At 37.8% G+C, this 19,407-nt stretch overlaps 1 protein-coding gene and 1 long non-coding RNA gene across 10 annotated transcripts; one reads left to right on the forward strand and one right to left on the reverse strand.

Moving 5' to 3' along the window:
* Positions 1 to 21: 21 nt before the first annotated feature.
* LOC121951559 (protein-lysine 6-oxidase-like) lies at positions 22 to 14,214 on the reverse strand. Of its 9 annotated transcripts, none has more exons than XM_088085742.1 (10): positions 14,081 to 14,214; positions 11,806 to 11,992; positions 10,547 to 10,647; positions 9,049 to 9,835; positions 7,875 to 7,983; positions 7,331 to 7,468; positions 7,032 to 7,188; positions 2,416 to 2,511; positions 1,603 to 1,718; positions 22 to 1,403 (listed from the first exon to the last, which is right to left on the reverse strand). In XM_088085742.1, the coding sequence occupies exons 1-10, from the start codon at positions 14,156 to 14,158 to the stop codon at positions 1,397 to 1,399; spliced, it is 1,776 nt and encodes a 591-aa protein (XP_087941868.1). In that variant the 5' UTR covers positions 14,159 to 14,214; the 3' UTR covers positions 22 to 1,396. The 9 variants fall into 9 exon arrangements, with proteins under 9 accessions (XP_087941868.1, XP_087941867.1, XP_087941866.1 ...); XM_088085741.1 differs by having other exon boundaries at positions 9,049 to 9,832; positions 10,547 to 10,650; XM_088085740.1 differs by having other exon boundaries at positions 10,547 to 10,650.
* LOC121951562 (uncharacterized) lies at positions 11,895 to 19,407 on the forward strand. The gene is made up of 3 exons (XR_006106397.2): positions 11,895 to 12,030; positions 12,261 to 12,462; positions 19,190 to 19,407. It is a non-coding gene; the product is annotated as an uncharacterized LOC121951562 (long non-coding RNA).

Genomic DNA, 19,407 nt, shown 5'->3' on the forward strand with positions numbered 1-19,407 from the left:
ACTGTTACAATGATAAAGCCCTCTCTCTTCACTTTCTTTATTGCATTAATCCAACATGCCAACAGAATATAATAAGGTTTTCAACAATGTTTTAGCAATATGAACACATTTACATTTTCCCGCAGTTTTTTTCATTCACTCAATTATACACACATTCATAAAAACACACTCTGACACACTATTCAACATAAAATGAGATTTTTGCAATTTGCCAATTCGACCACCAAGAGGTTAAAGAATAAGAGATATTCTGTATATTCTTATGACTCAACAAATCCTATTAAAACAGCAAAACCAGCACTGAATTGATCGTTACACAAACGCCTTCCTGCTAGCAGAAATACTCACTTTAACATCCAAATCTACGGCTGAAAATAGTCCCTAATAAATGCAATATTTTCTCCTGTTTGAATTGCATTTGCAGAGAACTACAGTGTCCATCTGCAGGGGCGTAGGTTTGTTTCAACACTGGAGGGGTCCGCCACCTAAAATTCGAGCATTTAACATTTCCTGCTTTATAGTAAAGATATTTGTGCCTTTTTTGCATCACTTTATGGAGTAAACGTTAGAAGTTGAAACAGAAGTTCTCAGTTTTTATTTGGGGAGACAAATCACGTTCTGATTTTTTCCAGTGATTTTTTTTCTTTAAATCATGAAACTATATATTTATGACTTGTCTTTAAATGTCAAGTGTGAAGGATTTAGGGGCAACTATTGGCAGAAATTGTAATAATATTCAAAAGTACTGTTAGTTATAATCATATGAAAATAAGAATCGATGTGTTTTCGGTACCTTAGAATGAGCTGTTTATATCTTAAGGAGTGGGCCGCTTCTATGGAGTCCACCATGTTGTTTCTATAAAAGCCCAAAACACACAAACCAAACACGGGCTTTAAACAGAAACATTCACATTTTCCTAAACACAGAAAAAGTCTCCGCTAAATCCCACAAACTAGACCTTTAAAGTCGGAAGAGATGTTTTGACAGTAACAAATACAGAACGTCTTATCCTTTAAAATAAAACTGCAGAAACTAATGTGCACATAGCAATAACACAAAGCAATAAAACAAGACGTGCAGCAACAAAACACACAGTTCAAGCAATAAACCAGCATTCAAGAAATAAACCGCCACAGTACTGGTATTTGTTAAGGAAAAAGAAATCTTTTTGTCATGAATTAAGGCACATTTGTAATAATCAAGTAAATCTTAGAATCTCACTTGTTTAATGTACAAAATATGTGTAAACATTCATTTCCAGTAAATGCAACACAAGACTATAGCAGTTACAATTAAACACATGCACAAATTGCACTTTTTGTTGGTCATAGAGTCGATTTTGCTGCACAGTACTGGGAGAGATGTTTGCTGCAAAACTCCTGCAGATAGTACAGTTCAAACCCTGAAAGATGCAAGAAAAGTGGGTATCAAAATACAGGCAACCAAATTTTAAACATTTGACACAACATCTCTCATCATCTGAGTATTTTGTCCTTTTTTTCTCATGTATTTTGAATTGTACATATAACTTATTAATTCCAGTTTATCTAGATACAGGATAGATGTCATGCAGCGTTCATGTTCAACAGAAACATTCGTACCTTGATACTCGACAGTTGCGTGTCTGAACATAAATTCCTGTGTATGTGATGTCACATCGCACTATGTTGTTGTTGAAGTCCGACTCCATGACGTGGAAATTGGGGTTGACAGTAACCTGAAAAAAAAAAACATGAATAAAATGTTTGAGCAGTTCTGCAGGCAGGTTGGTTAATCCTTTGAAACCTTGATCGACATCACTTTTGTTGTGCTGTTTTTAGGTGCTTTTCGTAAGTATTGAAAGCTTTAAACGCTGAGAAAACGGGTTTGAGTTTGTTTTTTGTTTAATACAGGAAAAAAAGGTAACGAGCAACTAAGCAAGATGTCCCACAAATTGCAAAAAAGTAGTAGATTTATAAAAATATAGATTAAACAAAGCTAGGGAAAAATGTCCTGAAAGCTACATTTATAAAGATCATAATTATATATCTTAAATTATATTACAGAATACTGATTCACTTTAAGCAGTTTTAGGTCATTTCCTCATTTTTCTTTTTGCTTTTAACTTATTTATTTATTTTTTTTTATTATTTTGCAATTTTTCAGGTAATTTTCTTATACATTTTTATAGTTTTTCTGCTATTTTTTGGGGGGAGGGGTAGATGGAAGTTGTTTTCATGTACATTTTAGTAATTTCTTGCTATTTTTAAGGTGATTTTCTTGTAAATTCATTCTTACTATTTCTTCTTAAGTTGCTCATTGCCTTCCACCCATTAAAAAAAAACAAACCCAAAGTGCCTCTGTTTCAAATGGATAATTAATATCCACGCTTAAAATGAAAACAGTTGATTTACAGTTAATGTGACTCGTGTTACCTTCAGGATATAGTTCCCGGGAGGAACGTCAGTGATGTCGATCCACTGACAGTCGATGTTGGCAGCGTAAACGTCATGGCATCCTGGACTCAGGCCCTGAAAACACAACCCAAACACCCCCCTCAGTGCGGTTTAAAGCTTTGACTCTTTAGACGACTTTGACCACTTTTTTCCTACAAGTGCTGCAAATGAGGCAGATTTGAGTTTTAGTTATACAAACAGTTCTTTGGAAGCAAAGCTGTTACAAGAAACCAGCACTGAGCAGTGCTAAGCCAGAATCACAGAGCCCAGACAACAGATAATAAATATTCCCATGTCTTCAGGATGTTTTTTTTTGTTTTTTTTACTGGCGTAAAATGGAGTTTTAGTTAGATAAACATTTCTCAGCAGTGGATTTGGAGGATTTGCAAAAACACTCAAAATCTGTGTAACTCAGAGCCGTGCTACCTACAATGTTCTGTTTGATTAAACAAAATCAAATTAAAATAATACACACCAAATAGTGTGCTAAACTACGACCTGGCATGCAAAGTGCTCCAGAGTGGTAGGTTAAATAGGTACTTGGTGCTTCACTTTATTTTTCAGGTTTAGATTTTAACCAGACTTCCACATTAGTCATTTAAAGGGGCACTCCGCCAATTTTACATGATAAGGTCAATTGATGCGTCACAAGGGAGGATACAAATAGTTGTAATATGACTAAAGTGACTTTTAACTAAAACAAAAGGTCTGTGTTTAAAACTAGAGATGTGGGTGTTCATTAAGCGAGGACGGACAAACAAAAAAACATTATCTAGAACGTGCAGGATACAGTTTTTTGGATCTTGACCCACACAAGAGACCAAAAATCCAGGTCTCTGACCAATAATGAATCTGAACACTGAAAAACAATCTACCTAACAAACCTAACAGTGTAACTTTACTCCACACTACATTATACTATTATACATACTATACTATTTTACTATACTAATTCCAGCCTGAATAATTCCTACAGCAGTTCTGGATGGTCAGAGGAAATGTGTCACAGGGGTGGTTAGGGAACTAAAAATCTTGGTGTTGTACAAAACCAAAACCAAAATCCATACCTGAATTTTAGGAATTCTTTTATGCTGATAAGTGTGTGAGCATGTCAGGGAAACTACATTTATAAACGTCATATAATTACATAAGAATATATCTTAAATTATATTACAGAATACTGATTAGTTTTAAGCAGTTTTTAGGTAATTTTCTTGTTTTTATTTTTATTTTTAACTTTTTTTTAAATCATTTTGCAACTTTTCATGTAATTTTCTTGTACATTTTTATATTTTTTCTGCTAATTTGGGGAGGGAGTTGTTTTTATGTACATCTTAGTAATTTCTTGCTATTTTTAGGTAATTTTCTTATGGAGAGTTAAAAGGACAGTTCAGGTTTTTTGACAGACAGTTTATGATGTACAGTCAGCAGTCAGTCGGCACTTATATCGCTCTCTTCAAAGCCAGACTCCATTCAGAAAAATGGTGATTTAACATCCCTGAACACAGGAGCTACTAGTCTGCTGCTGCCTTTAACAGTTAATTTTTCAGCATTATTGTGTGACTTTGGTTAGTTCAGATTCACCAAAGTCACGCAATCACGCAAACTAACTAACTGATCGAAGCAGTGGAGGACCAGCAGCTCCTGTGTGTTCAGCAAATTAAAAATACTGTTTTGTCAGTGAGGTCTGGTGGCTTTGACGAGAGCACAGACACTAAAGCTGTTGACGTCCTCCCCATCAGAACGGGCTGTCTGACGGAAAAGTAAAGCGGTGAAAACACTTTCAAAAAGCGTACACTCAAAATGATATAGATCTTTTATTTAGGCGGGACTTTTTTTAAGTAACTAAAATACATTTTCTTGCTGACCCCCAACCACAGCAGTACACTGCTGAGCTTTGGTGGCGGACTCCAGCCTGCTGCTCCAAACTGGGGGCGTGCTGAGTGACATCACTGCATGTAATACACAGAATATGGAGAAGTACTCCATACAACCCTACTTAAAAAAAATATCTTTTTTAAGGAATTGCATACTGATATATTTTGGTTTCTTGTTTTTTAGATAACTGTATTAATTATCTGATGTGCATAAACTGATGCTGGTACAGTAACATTTTTAGTTCCACGATAATCCTCTTTTAATGTGCATCTGTGCATACATGTGAAACGATTCACTGCTCTTCAGATGGGCTGGTTGTCCTTTTTCTCAAAAAGACAAATATAATGTAAAGGAGCATATGGATTGTAAGGAACAAAACATTTACTAAGAACAATCCTGCTCATGTTAAAAACACCACATAGAGGCCACTGCTCCGAAATATGTCTGTGTAATTCAACTTATAAGGTGTGAGAAAACAACACGTGTGCACAGTGACAACAAACCACGATTCATTCAGATCACGACAAAACTCGACCCTTCAAAACCAAATCACTGCAGTGAGTCACATTTTTTGTTTTCTTCTGTTGTTTCTTTCTCACCTCATAAATTGTTAAGAAGGTTGCCAACTGTCTGGTGAATTTGTAATTCAATATTCTTCCTGTAGTGCATTTTATGAGCTGCTTAGTGACTGAAATGTCCAATTTTCTTGAAATCAGGAGGACTGATCCTGGACCAAAACCCCCCATGAGTAAATACTACACCAGGGAGGACTGTTGACTTCCAGAAGTTTGAACCATATAACAATACAACATGAATCTCTCAGTCCAGTGGAGGAATTTAAACTTTTAATGTTGTCAGTTGGGGCTGGGTGATATAAAGATATTATATCATAGCGTGATATGAGACTATATATATCGTCCTAGACATTGGATATTGTTATATAATAGAATAAATGGTGGGTTTTTTATTTTAAAGGTTGCATTGCAGTAAAGGGATGCACTTCTAAACTTATTGGACAGTTCTACTTGTTTTATTACTGGCCTTTACCCACTGAGTCATTATTTCTACATTACTCATAATTATTCATCAAAAATAAAATTGTGTGAATATTTTCACATCAAAGAGGGAATTTGGTTAAAAAAATAATATATTTTTGAAGTAATGTCTGAGTCTCTCTCCCAGTTCTAGAATTAATGAAGAATTTTTTAGAAGATTTAAAAATATCAAGATATAAATCTTATATTGAGATATAGCCTAAAAATATCGCAATATAATTTTCAGCCCTATTGTCCATATTTAGAACATGGGACTACTAACAAGAATAAACTACTGTAAGAAACAACAATCGTAGCAAAATGGTAACTTATTTCTTCTCAAAACACTATTAATTATGTAATTGCCAACTTCTGAAAATGCAGGTTATTATTATTTTAGGGAAGTTGGTTGTCTGGCTTTGAACGTCATCTTTTCTTTGGAAGAGCAGTTTTTAGGGTTGCTGACGGAGCACATTAGAAATCTGTCTCTCTCCCTCAAAGTGGCCCTGCCCTCCTGATAGTGTGTGATACTTTAAATGAGCACTCGTGGCAAACACAAACCCAATAATTAATTCCATCTATTAAAGGGATACTATGGCGATTTTCAACCGACCTTACATCATTATAATGTGGGGAGCATGCGTCAATAAACGGACACAATAAACACAGCTGATTCAAATGAACAACTTGTCATGAAATCCTTAAGCTGCTTGATGATGCCGATCATTTAATGCAGCTGTGTTGCAGCAGCGAGAGATCCAAAACATGCAGGACAAGAGGTGCTCGAGGAGGTTAGAAAAACGAGAAGTTTTTGTCTCAAATGAGGTCACATAACTGCTGTATAGCACATTCAATCTGGTCAGTTTTAGCTCTGGTGAAATCTGGGCAGCTCAGTTTTATGAAAAGAACATCTTTCCAGCTGTGGAATAGTTCTTTAACACTGCGAGGGCAGAATCAGGTGCTTTTGTCCCCAAATCATCAGTATTTTTAAAAGTACAAATTCAAACAGAAAACAATGATATGAAGTCACAGAGTGTCCTAAAAATTAGTCCTAAAACCTAGAAATGAGTTTGCATATCAGCACTGCAGGTTCCCTCGTCTCAAAGTTGATTCGTTTTTTTAAAAAAATTTGATTAGAATATGGTCCGTTGTTTAACACAAGCATACATTGTGTCAGTAAATACCCCATTCGTGAATTTTGGAGCTTTTATGCATCTTAAAAAGACGGTTGCTAACAAGAGGCCATATGAGACTACAGAAGGTCATCATGCTGAGCCGCGCTGAACTCGGCTTTACAGCCTCCGTTGTGGTCGCGAGGTTAAATCACGCAACCATTGTGTTGTTTGCTTATAACCTAATGTTAGCTTTTTAAAAAGTGGTGTTAATTTGTGAGGATTATTTTGCTGAACAAAACGTATAAGTGTCATAAACGTTTGTTTGAGCTCATTTTCCGCAAATATGCAGAATCCAATAGAAAAATCCTATAGGTTTTTTGACGAGGGAGCCAGGGTGACACAAACTTCTGCGTCCGCCTACAGAAAAACATCATCCCTGGAGTTGACTGACAAAGTAGGGAAAAATTGGAAAAATGGATAGAATTGAGATTTGTTCAAAAGTATACCTCTGGGGTTTGTAGGATGAGCGTTTAAAGGCTATTCAACACCCTTCCTAAGTGTATGTTACCTGTGTATGAGATGTACAGGCGTAGCGCCGCCTGAATCCAGGATCACAGCCTGTGTCCTCCAAGCAAAAACTGGCCTTGTGTCCCTCGGCCACTTTACGTCCAGAGACGACGTCCAGCAGGTCGTAGTTGCTGAAGGCGTCCATGCTGTGGTAGTGTCTGACAGGGTAGAAAAGAAGAGCTTCTTACTGACGGAATCACAAGACGCCTTAAAAGCCACAACTGTGTGTTTTTTAAGTGAATTTTGAGAGTGTGGTGTAAAATTTAGTTTTTCTAATCATAATATTTAAGGCTCACTCACTGGTGACAGCTGTGCCAGTCCCACTGATATCTCGGCTTGACGGGAAGGAAGTCGGTGGTCCCTTGGTTCTTCACTTTCTGGGGGAAGCGCAGGAGGACTCTGAAGTCGATGTCTCTCACGGACGGCGCGTAAGCCGACCTTGGGAAGAATCACAGGGGAAACGGGCATAAGTTGCGTTGGAAAATGCTGCTGGCTGAGCTCCCAGGGGCTTGTTTTCAGAGTGAAAATGGTTTGTTCCATTGTTGCTTAATGCTTTTGGGAAAACCAACCCAGAACATTTATGTCTTGGCAGAACATCATGTTGGAGAATCGCTGCTCCAAAACGAGATCAAACTTTTTTTTTAACTGCTATCAACAGAAAAGTTGTTGCCACGTAGAGGGATCAGTGAAAGTTGACCTCAAACAAGCAAAAGTTGTGCTGAAACAAGTCAAATGAACATTTAATGAGCAGTAAAAACAACGGAAATACCTGTGTGTGCGTGTGTGTGTGTGTGTGTCTGCTTCAGCGTCGAGGAAGTGAATCATTTTTGGCACCACAGATTACCTGGCCAGACAGTTCTCTTCGGCTGCACAGCGGAGCGCAAACATCTGCATGCGCTGGATGTAAGCACCTGCTTGGATGGCATACGGGTCTGGCACGAGGTCTGGCAGTCCTGGATGGGGGATTAAAGGAACAATTGACGTTTTTTTTAGTGTGTGTAAATCTGAGATCTCGATGTTGCCAGTTTGAGAACAATTCACAGAAGCAGACGGTGTCAAGGCTGAAAATGAGAGCAGCTGTTTGTGTTTGTTGGCATAAATCAAAGTGTTTTACATTCCTGAGCTGTCAGTTTGGGATCCAAAGCCCAAGTAGGATTTTTTTCCTTCTTGTCATTCAAATTTTTCCTCTAAGCGAGAACTGCTTTTCAAAATATTAATAAAACCAGCCGATTATGACCAAATATTTGCTCCAAGATGATTTAAATCAAAGCAAAACACACTGTAGATTCTGACAAATCAATTTTACTTAAAAAAAAATAATAGGAAATTTATTGTGATGTCTTGAAAAATGTAAGTAAAAAAATATGAATTTATGTTAACGTTATATTTAATTGTTAAATTTACATTTAACTATATTTACTGAGCATATTGGCTGGATTTCTCTCAGAAACATGGAAAGAAAGCGACGAGCAGTTTAAAAAGAAATGGACCAAAAATTAGTTAGAAATTACCAAAAAGTTATATATATCTGTTGCATAATTTAATATATATATATATATATATATATATATATATATATATATATATATATATATATATAATACGTTTTGCCGGTGTTTTCAAAAGATTTTCTCAGAGCTTTAAATGCTCGTGAAAGGCAGCACAAGAAAACTGATTTCGATCCCAGTCTTAAAGGGTTAAAAATGTTTACAAAACAGAACTTGCAGATCTCATCAGAACTTCATTATTGGCAAATCCTCTTCGTCATAACCAAATTAAATCAGATTAACTTGGTTTGCTGACGTTGCTGGCACTTACAAAGAACAAGGCCATTTCACTTGCTATTTTTAAATTGTATGGACTTCCCAAAATTAAGGAAATACACAAACATTTTATGGAAATTTAATACTTAGATATAAAGTGAGTAAAAAAAAAGGAATTATAGTTATATTTACTTACTTCAGGTAAGATACATTTGTAAAATTTTTAAATTTTACAGTGTAAGAAATTGAACTTGCCATTTTGGAAGTATCTTGTTCCATATCCTGTGCCAGGCGGACGGCGCGTGCGGGCCCCTGGCCTCCCTCTTGTAGGATACGGGTTGTAGAAAACAGAATTCCTGTGGTTTTTTAACGGGTTTCGAGGGTCGTCGTTAACCATGTCCTCGCCGTGACCGTTCGCCTCGTTTGAACCATCCTCGTTGAGCGCAGTGGATGTACCAGCTGCTGCTTCAGAGTCCCTTTCTGGCGTTGTGGGATATGCCGAGATGGAGTGATCCGTCTGCGCGGGTTGCCTGGAGACAGACATCCCCTCTGGCACCGTGCGTAACTGCTGGTGTTGCGCACCGGGCCCTGGTTCTCCTCCTCTGGTGTGCAGCGCAGCAGCATCCACACTGACGCCTCCTCTCCTGCCTGCGGAGTCTGCAAACCTCCCCGGTGCAGATGCGTTCACGGTGTGCTCAGTGTTAAAGCGTCGCGCGCCTGAGTAACCTGCAGCTCCAGACTGCTGTCTGGCCCCTGACGCACGACTACTAAAATGCGCATACTGCCTAACATCACGTCCTGGCGCTGCTGATCCTGGATCGAGACTATGATCATTCCTGAACTGTCTTGACTCAGCAGGTCTTACTTGCGTCGATCCTCTGCGCGCCCCCGACATTTGGCTCCTGGTGCCCCTCACATAAACCCTCGACTGGCTCCTGGAGCGCACCGGGGACTGGTACTCGGATCCAGTGCTCATTAAACTATAAACCTGCCCGTTGTTCTCCCACTGAATCCGGTGCCGCCAGGGGCCAGCTGCGCGCTGCTGCCCAAAGATGAGTGGAATTTGTCCATGGAAAAAGTATAAAAATAAGAGTGACCATTTTGCCATGGCAATAAGACTAGCAAAAAGAAATCCCTCCTGTGAATCAATGACAGATCAGACTTTGACATGAATTGCGCGCACAGATGTTGTTTTGTGGAAAGTGGATGAGTGCGCTCTCAGTTCCAGCTCCTGCGCACAACAACATATCACTTCTCAGGACAGGAGGAGAGAAGAGGAGGGCTGGAGCCTTCTTTCCTGCTGATTTATCGAATGCAGCCCAGTTTCTTACGCAAAGTCAAACTTTCTGGCGAGAAGATTTAACCCGTGCGTTGCCGTGGTTAAGTTCTGTTGCGCAAGACACGAGGACGTTTGCTTAGTAAACTTTACGCACGGGTGTTAACTCAAGTCACGTAAATGTTACCGTTCAATCTGGTTACTGCCAAGCCCCAGAGCGCACAGAGGAGGAAAAAACAAAAGTTATCCGTTTTATTTCACTTACACATCACTTTTTTTGCTGAAAATGCGGAAAATATGCTCTTTAGTGATGATTGTTGTATTAACTGGCCGGTGGGAGACAAATAATCTGGATAAGTCATTTTGTCATTCAAGGGCCAGTTTTTTTATGAAAATGATTTAACAGATGTCAGATTGTAGTTTTTAACCAAATCTACTAACACTATGAAACAATTCAGGAGAGGCTGAACTACATACCTTCACGGCCTCGTGCAGGACTACACCTCCACCACACGGCGGCAGGATGAATCTGCGTCTCCATCCTGCAGACTCTGATGCTCTCCTCATCCTGAAACAACCTGCTTCTCAAGTCAAACGTTTTTGTAGTTGCTCGTTCAGTTCTTCAATTTGTTTTGTGTTTTCCAAACAGTCCAAACACTATATTAACAACTTAATTATTATTTTGGATACATTTTAAAGTTAAGCCTCGTTTTATTATAGTAAAAATAAACCCACTAATATATCCAAAGAACTGTTTCCCATCATAATTAAGTACCTAATACCACCGTGTAAAAATACTTGGTTAAAAGTAAAAGTCCTGCATTTAAAATCATCAACATAAAAAAGTATTCAAAAGTATATATACTGTATATACATACATACACACACATTACATATATACTGTAGATAGATAGATAGATAGATAGATAGATATTAATATAGACATAGAATAGACATAGAGATATGCTCATTTTTATATGCAGAATGAAAAGGTGCCACCGCGTGTTTTTACACGACAGGTAATGTAACACAATGACATCATTACGAGAGCAACGTGACTAAACAGGATGAAAGCCTTAGCCTCTTGCTGAAAGAAGACTGAATGTTCTAGCTATTTTTTATAATTTTTTAAAATTTAAGAATAACACATCCAAGATTATTCAAAACAGCGACCTCGTGTGGCCATTATAGGAAAATATTCATGTAATTATGGCAAAATGCCACCTCTGCATGGCACTAAGGTAAGGTAAGGTCATGACATGACGATGAGGAAGACACACGTCTTAGCTTTCTGCTGCACAAGGAATGAATTCTTTCACTATTATGGTTTCTATTTTACATCTATTTAAACAAAATCAAGCAAATGTTTGTTTAGAAAGGGTTAAATGTGGCCCCTTCTGACTTCAAAACACAAGATTTTTCTGTTTTTGGATTCTTTGTTGAATGTGGCAGCATGCAAGAAGGTTTTTTTTCATAAATTCAATGTAAGGTGAGTAACTGATATTCAAATTTGAATTTTGGGGGTGAATTATTCCTTTAAAGTTGCTTTTACATAAAACGAAAGGCTGTTATTAACGTTACATGATCTTGCTTTCAGGTAAGGAACATGTGTCGTCTGATATGGGTCACAGATACGACAGTACACACACACACACACGCACGCACACACACACACACACACACACACACACACACACACACACACTTGGAGTCATGCAGAGCTCAGTATCTGTCACCTCTCACACAAACTGCTGTGGTGTGTGTTTCCTCGGCCAAATAGGGCATCAGGATGGCGAGCCTGCGTACTTTTCTATTCTTAGCCACAGAAACCTTCCCCTGGTCCAAAGTGCGGCCCCGCCCTGCTCCTCGCTGCAGTCCAGATTTATAAGAGCCGCAGATCCTCGGCACTGGTTTGGCACAAGACTTCCCGAGCAGGACATGTAACCCACAAAATTTAGCCAGTAAGTATTAACATTGAATTGAGTCTGTCTTGTGTGTCTGACCTGAAAGTAAACAAATCACAACAAATGTTGCCACAAAAAAACTAATCTTTACTGTAAAGTGCTTGTAAATAAAATAAAGTTTCTGGTTGTTTTCATGGTACACCTACAGCAGCAGGAGCAGCAGATCTTTCCCCGAGCGAAAGACTAATTCTTCTACGCTTTGAATATATCTTATCCCATGAATCTAGGTATCCAGGGCTGCTCACAGCTTTGCTTCTTGTGAGATTAAACGAAGATGATGGTCTTAAAATGGTTTTACCACAAGAAAACTTCCCCACAAGGAATACACCTGTTGTCTTCCCCCTGAGGCCTCACACTGCAAATCTGAGGAGTTTACAACTAAATGATAAATCCAGAGGGTTTACCACAGATCATGGGGAGACAATACAGGTGAGATGCTGAAAACGTGTGAAAAAATGAAAAGTATTAAACTCTGTCGTCCCGTTATGTGGACTTTTACTTCCTCCAGAAAGCAAAGAAAATGTGAATAAATCTGTGCTAATTTTACAGCGCTAAAATAGAAATGTCTAATAAATGATGAATGATACGTTATTTGATCGCCGGGTTTCTTGTTGCCAAATGTGTTGCTCGCGGTTGATTAACCTTTGCCATCATGAGCGTGGTCAGCTCTCCTCATGTTTCATCTCTGAGCATCGTGCTGCTGAATCTACCGTCACGTTGTGGTCGATCTACACGTGACAAATTAGTGCTGAAAGAACTTAATATGTGAGCTATTAAAAATGGACCCTTAACCCAAACCCTTAATGCACCTTCTGACGTTAAGGGGTTATCTTAGCCTTCATGCTTGACTGTGTGTGACTGTTGGCTTCAGCTTTAACACGTGTTGGACGTATGTTTTTAGACCCAAAGATCCGCACAGTTACAGAAAATCAAGACAAACATAAAGTATCATATTTAGTTTTGTATCATGGTTGTTAAACTCTATCAGATTTCTCTCTTTAAATATGTTTTATAAATATCATACAATTAAAGAGGATATACAAATTAGGAAAAAACCTTAAGGCATCAATGCCACACTCACAAATCCAGCTCTGTTTCTTAAAAAAAGAATAAATAAATAAAAAACAGCTTTTGAGTATTAATGTAGGGACTCTAGATATTTCATGTATGAATTATAATAAAGGTTGCAAAATAATATCTGCGCATCATTGGTTTTGGCTTTAAAGCGAAATATTGGAATTGGCCAATGTGCTGATATCTGCCGATATGACAAACCAATATTTAATTATTTATTTTTTGACAAAGTGAACATGTACAAAACATCAGCCAGAGGTTTAAGGTTTTTTTTTCTTATTTTGCACAATGAATGAATGAATGTTAGATACACTGAGCAGCACTGTATTTTATGTCTCCATCTGCTGGTGGGTCATCACAGTAAGAGTAAGCATAATGTGAAGTTAATTCCACTGCAGAGGACTTATGATTATCACTAATTATCAACTAAGTTGTTTTATATAGGAATATTAAATATCCAAAACATCCAATATTGTCCATCCCTAAATTATAACTACCTCAGTCAAGATGTCAAAACAAAATATTTAAATGCTTTTAAACTAGCGTTTTCATATAAATTATTATAAATTATTAAATATTATAACACCCCCCCCCCAACACACACACACACACACACCTTTTGAGTTGTAGCCTATATTGTTTTTATTTAAATATTTTGCATTTTTGCATAAAATATTATCAAAATATTGTTTTTGTTACAAAAACTGCAACTTAGAATTGTAATACCGTGAATCAGCTGATCTACAATCTAAACAGTCTCTGCAGATGAAGCAGCTTATTTTTTTGAAACACCAAAGCTGCAGAAATAGTAACTTTTTAAATTGTATTAGAAATGCAGCCGGCCATGCGTGATGTCCTGTTTAGTTTACAGGTGATTGATCGTAATTTGCTCCCAACATAAAATCAATACTTGAAATTTTTAACGACTGTACTACTCCTTAGATGTTACTTGATGTGACCAAATTTCACTTACCTTCAGAGATCTCCCATTATTGAAGGATTGACGAGATTTTCCTCGGCTGCGACACATTTCCTGTACTTTGTCTGCCATCTTGGTTCTGAGATTTGTGTTGCAGTTGCGACACCGGGCCAGTGGGTGGCAGTGTGTGTGCGGCAGGACGCACTGGGATTAGACTGGTTTATATGGTTTATATGGTTTATATGCATTAGATCAAAACTCATGCAATTACAATAAAAATGGCCTTTAGCTGTCTGCTGTAGTGACAATTATGCTTAACATTGCAAGTTATGAATAAAATTGTATCTCTTAGCACTGTGCAGCCGGAGAAGAGACGAAAATACAATTTGTCATTCATAAAGAAAACACTGGCAATGACAAAAGCTCTACGAAATACTAAAATAGGCAATAAAAATATTTTATTTTGATATTTTTGGAAACAAATGCATTTTTCAATGACAATCTTCTGATTTTTATGCTGCTGCGTCGGTGTTATATATATGTTTGGATCGTCCATTAGTCCGTGCGTCTGTCTAACCATCGTGAATGCAATACCTCAAAAACGCCTTTTTCAAATTCGACACAAACGTCCACTTGGACTCAAAGATGAGCTGATTTGAGTTTGGTGGCCATATGTGAACGGACAGCATGACCATGACCCCTGATTCTATGTTAAAAACGAAAAAAGCAACAGACTTAAAACAACATACATGCTGTTTTCCAGGTGAACTTATAGAAGATATTATTGTAAGTTATATGTGTAGTTATGATTTTGGACTGTGGATCCAAAGGAGCATTGTTTTCTCCTTAGTATGTAGACTGTGAATCACACACTCCTTCCCGTCCCTTCAGACCCCCCTACTCGACACTTAAATGGTGACAGAAAGTTGAGACTGAAGCGTGGAGGGGAAAATTGTCATTGAAAAACACATAAGAATGAAAAAAAAATCAAAATAATATGAGATCATTTTTAATGCCTGCATTTTATCTTTCAGTGAAACTTTTTTTCGATGCCAATGTTTCCTTTTTCAAGGACAAATTTTACTTTTCAAGCCAGAAGTTACTGCCGTGGCTCGAGCGCCATATGGGACCTCCCTCTTTTTCCAGTGTGTGAGAATATGTTGGTTTTTTTGGCTGTAGTGAAGCTGTGAGAGAGGACGGGAAGGTGAGGACAAGGAGAAGGTGTTGTTGTGTATTTGTTGGTGGTGTGAACCTCTCCCACCGGGATGAATTAGCACCACATGTCGTTTATTTCTCTGTTATGGGTTTGACGTCACTGCAAACTGATCAGGATCGAGTGCCAGTAACATAAGAGCCCACTGAATCGATGACAAACACAACCTATTCCTGTCGCTCTACGTGGCGTATATGAGCAGTATAGAACATTTAAAGGGGCAGTATGCAACTCTGGAGAAAGAGAGTTGATTTAAGTCTCATTCTCAAGTTGTCAAATACTGACACTTTGGTCATCAGACCAAATCACAGAGTGTTTATAAAGATGGACGACAAAAGTGAAGTTTGGTTTTGGTTTAAATTACTTAGTTGATGCTAGAAAAAGTGGACTGGAAGACATGAGTGACAGCTACGTGTGCCAATCTGCGTTCAGTGGTGCGTTTGGTAGAGTTTGGGCAGGTGTGAGGGGGCGGGAACTCAACACAGCAGAGATCCGTAATGAGCAGACTCTGGTTTTAAATGACCTCACCAGCACAAGTGGCCAAATCTGCAATATTTTGGCTTCATTTTTGCACATTGGGGGTAAGTAACGACGTGTCATCCACCTTCATATACAGTCAGTGAACCAAAACCACAAACCCAAAGCCTCAGTATTTGACGTCCTGGGAATGAGACTCAATATTTAACTGTTTTCTCCAGAATTATATCGCGGTTTAATGTGGTCGTGGGCGCATGTATGTGTTTATGTCGTAAGCAAATATAACTGCTCCCGCTGGCAACCATAAGTGGAGTCTGCTGTATTAATAGATAATAAATGATAATAAAACACATCTGTAATAATACAAAATATTTCTTAACTGGAAAAATTATAGCAGCTGAATGATGCTGCACATTAATTAGTAAAACTAAGTAGGTAAAACTTTGTTTATATATAACTATATATATAACTTTATTTCTTTATATTTATGATTAGCCAGTTAAAATACTCTTATACCTAATTACAGATACATTATAGTTGATAAACTATAGTATCATGATGTTTTGTGTGGCAATATTGTAACGATACATGGCAGACAAGTCTAAAAAAAAATGTTCATAGAAATTGTTAATACTTGTCCATTAGATACATTTTGCTGCAATAAAAATGACTCGAGTGAAATGAACAGACTTAAAACTTTACCTAATTTAATAAAAAACAGATGCTAATTAAGTTTGACATCATTTGTAGTTAAAATATGTATATATATATATATATTAAACATAAACATATGTTACTCCAATTCCAATCATAACCCAAGTCATTTTTCTGGTAAGATATCAACACTTTTACTTAAGTATAGTTTTCAGGTACTTCATACACCACTGATCGTAATAAACATCGCGATAATATCATATCGTGGGGCCGCTGGTGATTCCAGCCCCTACATTACAGTGGGTTATAAAACATTTATTAAATGTCCATAAACATCTTGTAAATGCTAAAAAGAGATACTTGTAAATGAATAAAGTTGTCCACATGAGTTTAGTCACAGCGCAGCAGCCATAAATATTCCTGTCACTCCTTCAGCAGCACAACCACAACTGTTCACATGCCTCAGGGGCCCTCACTCATTCACACAGGGGGTCCGCGCAGCATGTGACAGCCGCTCTCTCTCCGTCTAAATATGGCGACCCCGGCTGTACTTTCTGGGGTTGCCATGGCGGCGGGTGACGTGGGTGCACAAGGTTCTTACCTTACCCGCGTGGTGGTGGTGGCGTGTGAGGACTGGCCCCTGAGTCAGAGCAGGAGAGTCAAATGGGTGTGTGGCGGTCAGCAATTGGCTGCACACTCGTTAAATATACCCCCACCGACATCCCAGACACTTAGCCTAAATATAAACCGCTCCGCTCCAGGCCAACTGTTGGCATGTGAAGACTGTAAGTAACGTATCACAAGACCCTGAACCCCCCCAACACCCTCTGTGGCTCTGCCAGAGTAATGTGCAGTGTGCATGATCAGAAGATTCAGTAAAATCCTGAATGACACTTAAGATTTAAAACACGCTATAAATCATCATCACTGAAGACGAGACACGAGTCATTTGTTATATGGGTCACGCTAGCTGCACATGAGACACAGCCCTCAAGGTGACCATATAATCAGCTGGGTTTATGATACTGAAATATCAATAAAAGTTAAATTTCACTGCTCCATGTTTCCCCTCATTTCTGTGCAGACGGCAGCGTGATGATGCGGGTGACTTGTGCTGCGAGAGGACGTTTAATCTTTCAGAGTAGCCTGTCAGTGAAAAGGGCAAACACTTTAACGCTTACAGAGCGGTCGTCATAACAGAGATTTTTTTGCTGCTTTATTTTGAAGGCTGCATAGAAAGGTTATTTCATGTTAGTGGATGTGTTGTTAGCACGCTAGGAGGCATTATCAGTCCTCAGTGACTCTGTGGCCGACCTGTGACCGACCTGTGACCTTCTGTGTGGAAACCAGTGGCCACAGAATATAGAAGAGAAGAAGAAAATCACGCATTTTCATTTAGTGCTTTGGAGGTGGACGTTGTGTCCTGATAAGTGTTCCTCAATTGGTGCAATTACTTTTTTGTCTCTTAGCTTATTTATTTTTACACTCAGTTTGCTGGCAAAGAGGAAATAGAGAGGGGAAGGGAAGGGGAGGTGACATGCAACAAAGATAAGATAGAAATGTTTTTATCCTAAAGAAAATTCTTAAGATTGTTCAAAAATCACACAAATATAATAATAAAAATAGTTAAATAATAAATGTAAAGTGTAAGAACTTAAGCTAACACAAGCGCTTCATAGAATAACATTGAAAATGAGATGTATTTAGAATGATAAGTCAAACTAAATAAATTACTTGTGCTTCATATTGAAATGTAATTGTGCACACTATATTATTATTAAAAATAAACAGTACTACTACTAGTACTATAATAATAATAATAATAATAATAATAATAATAATACATTTTATTTATAAAACACTTTTCATGGTACTCAGAGGCATTTAACATAAGTTAAAACAATCAAAAAAATAGAATACACTAAAAATATATAATACACATTATACTGAGGACTCATAATATACAGTATACCATTGAAAGGTAATACTTAACACAGTTCCCACAGTTAAAACACTGTTGTTAGTTTTAGGTCAAAGTTAGACTGATGTCAGAGATGAAAAAGTAGAACAAAAACTGTAGTCGAGGGCTTAAAAATAGACGGTGCAAGCAGTGTGGTTGCACTGGGGCCCTTAGGATGGGGGCCCTAAAGAGAGAGCAGGCCCTCCAACAATGTAAAATAGACTCTTGTAGGTGACTCAGATTACCACCTCGGAAATACACCTGTGCTTGAAGATGATCTCACATTAAGTTAAATATGATGCCATTTGCTAAAAACATACCTTGAAAAGACAAAGCCATCTCTGTCATCATTTTGTTTGGTAAAATTGAGTAGCAATCTATAACAAAATTACATATGTATTCAATATAAACTACAAATAAACTATAAAAACTGTTCATTAAAATGAACACTGTCTTATTTTCTTTGGTAATTTTGTACAGATATTCAGAAGCTAGTTAAGGTGAAAAGCTGCTCCATACATAGTACCTATCGTGTCATGATAGCATGCACTTTGGCCAGAACTAACTACTTTACAGCACTGGCTTTATTAAAACTTATGATCAAAGTCACAGATGTAATGCAAAAGAGAAAAAATAAGCCCCCAAATCCAGTTTCGTGCTTAAGTGGATGATTAAAATGCAGCACTTTTAACAAATATGGGCGAGTAAAAAACCTCTAAAAAAAGAGAAAAAAGTTACAGACATTGTTTTATTTATGTGACATAAAATAAAAGTGAAGTGGTGATTAAATCAGACCACCTTTATTTGTCCTTTTTTTATCTTTCTGTAACCTTGCATTAGTTTATCTTTTGTGTTTTAGGGGGAAACGCTCTCTGTGACTCACTTTGCCGGCCACTTTTACTGAGGCTCTAAATCTAATCTGGGCTGATAAGGAGTCTCATTCAAGAGCCGCAGGATGTTAGCAGTCGTTTTCTACCGACCGACGTGTCAGTGCTGTAAAACGTGAGGCTTGTGACTCTGAAAAGGATTTTTATGGGAGCTGCATGTGTGTGAAAAATGAAAACCAGGAAACACAAA

Source organism: Plectropomus leopardus, chromosome 12, assembly GCF_026936395.1.
Source record: "Plectropomus leopardus strain MGB_pleo_1.0 chromosome 12, ASM2693639v1, whole genome shotgun sequence".
NCBI classification, from domain to species: Eukaryota; Metazoa; Chordata; class Actinopteri; order Perciformes; family Serranidae; genus Plectropomus; species Plectropomus leopardus.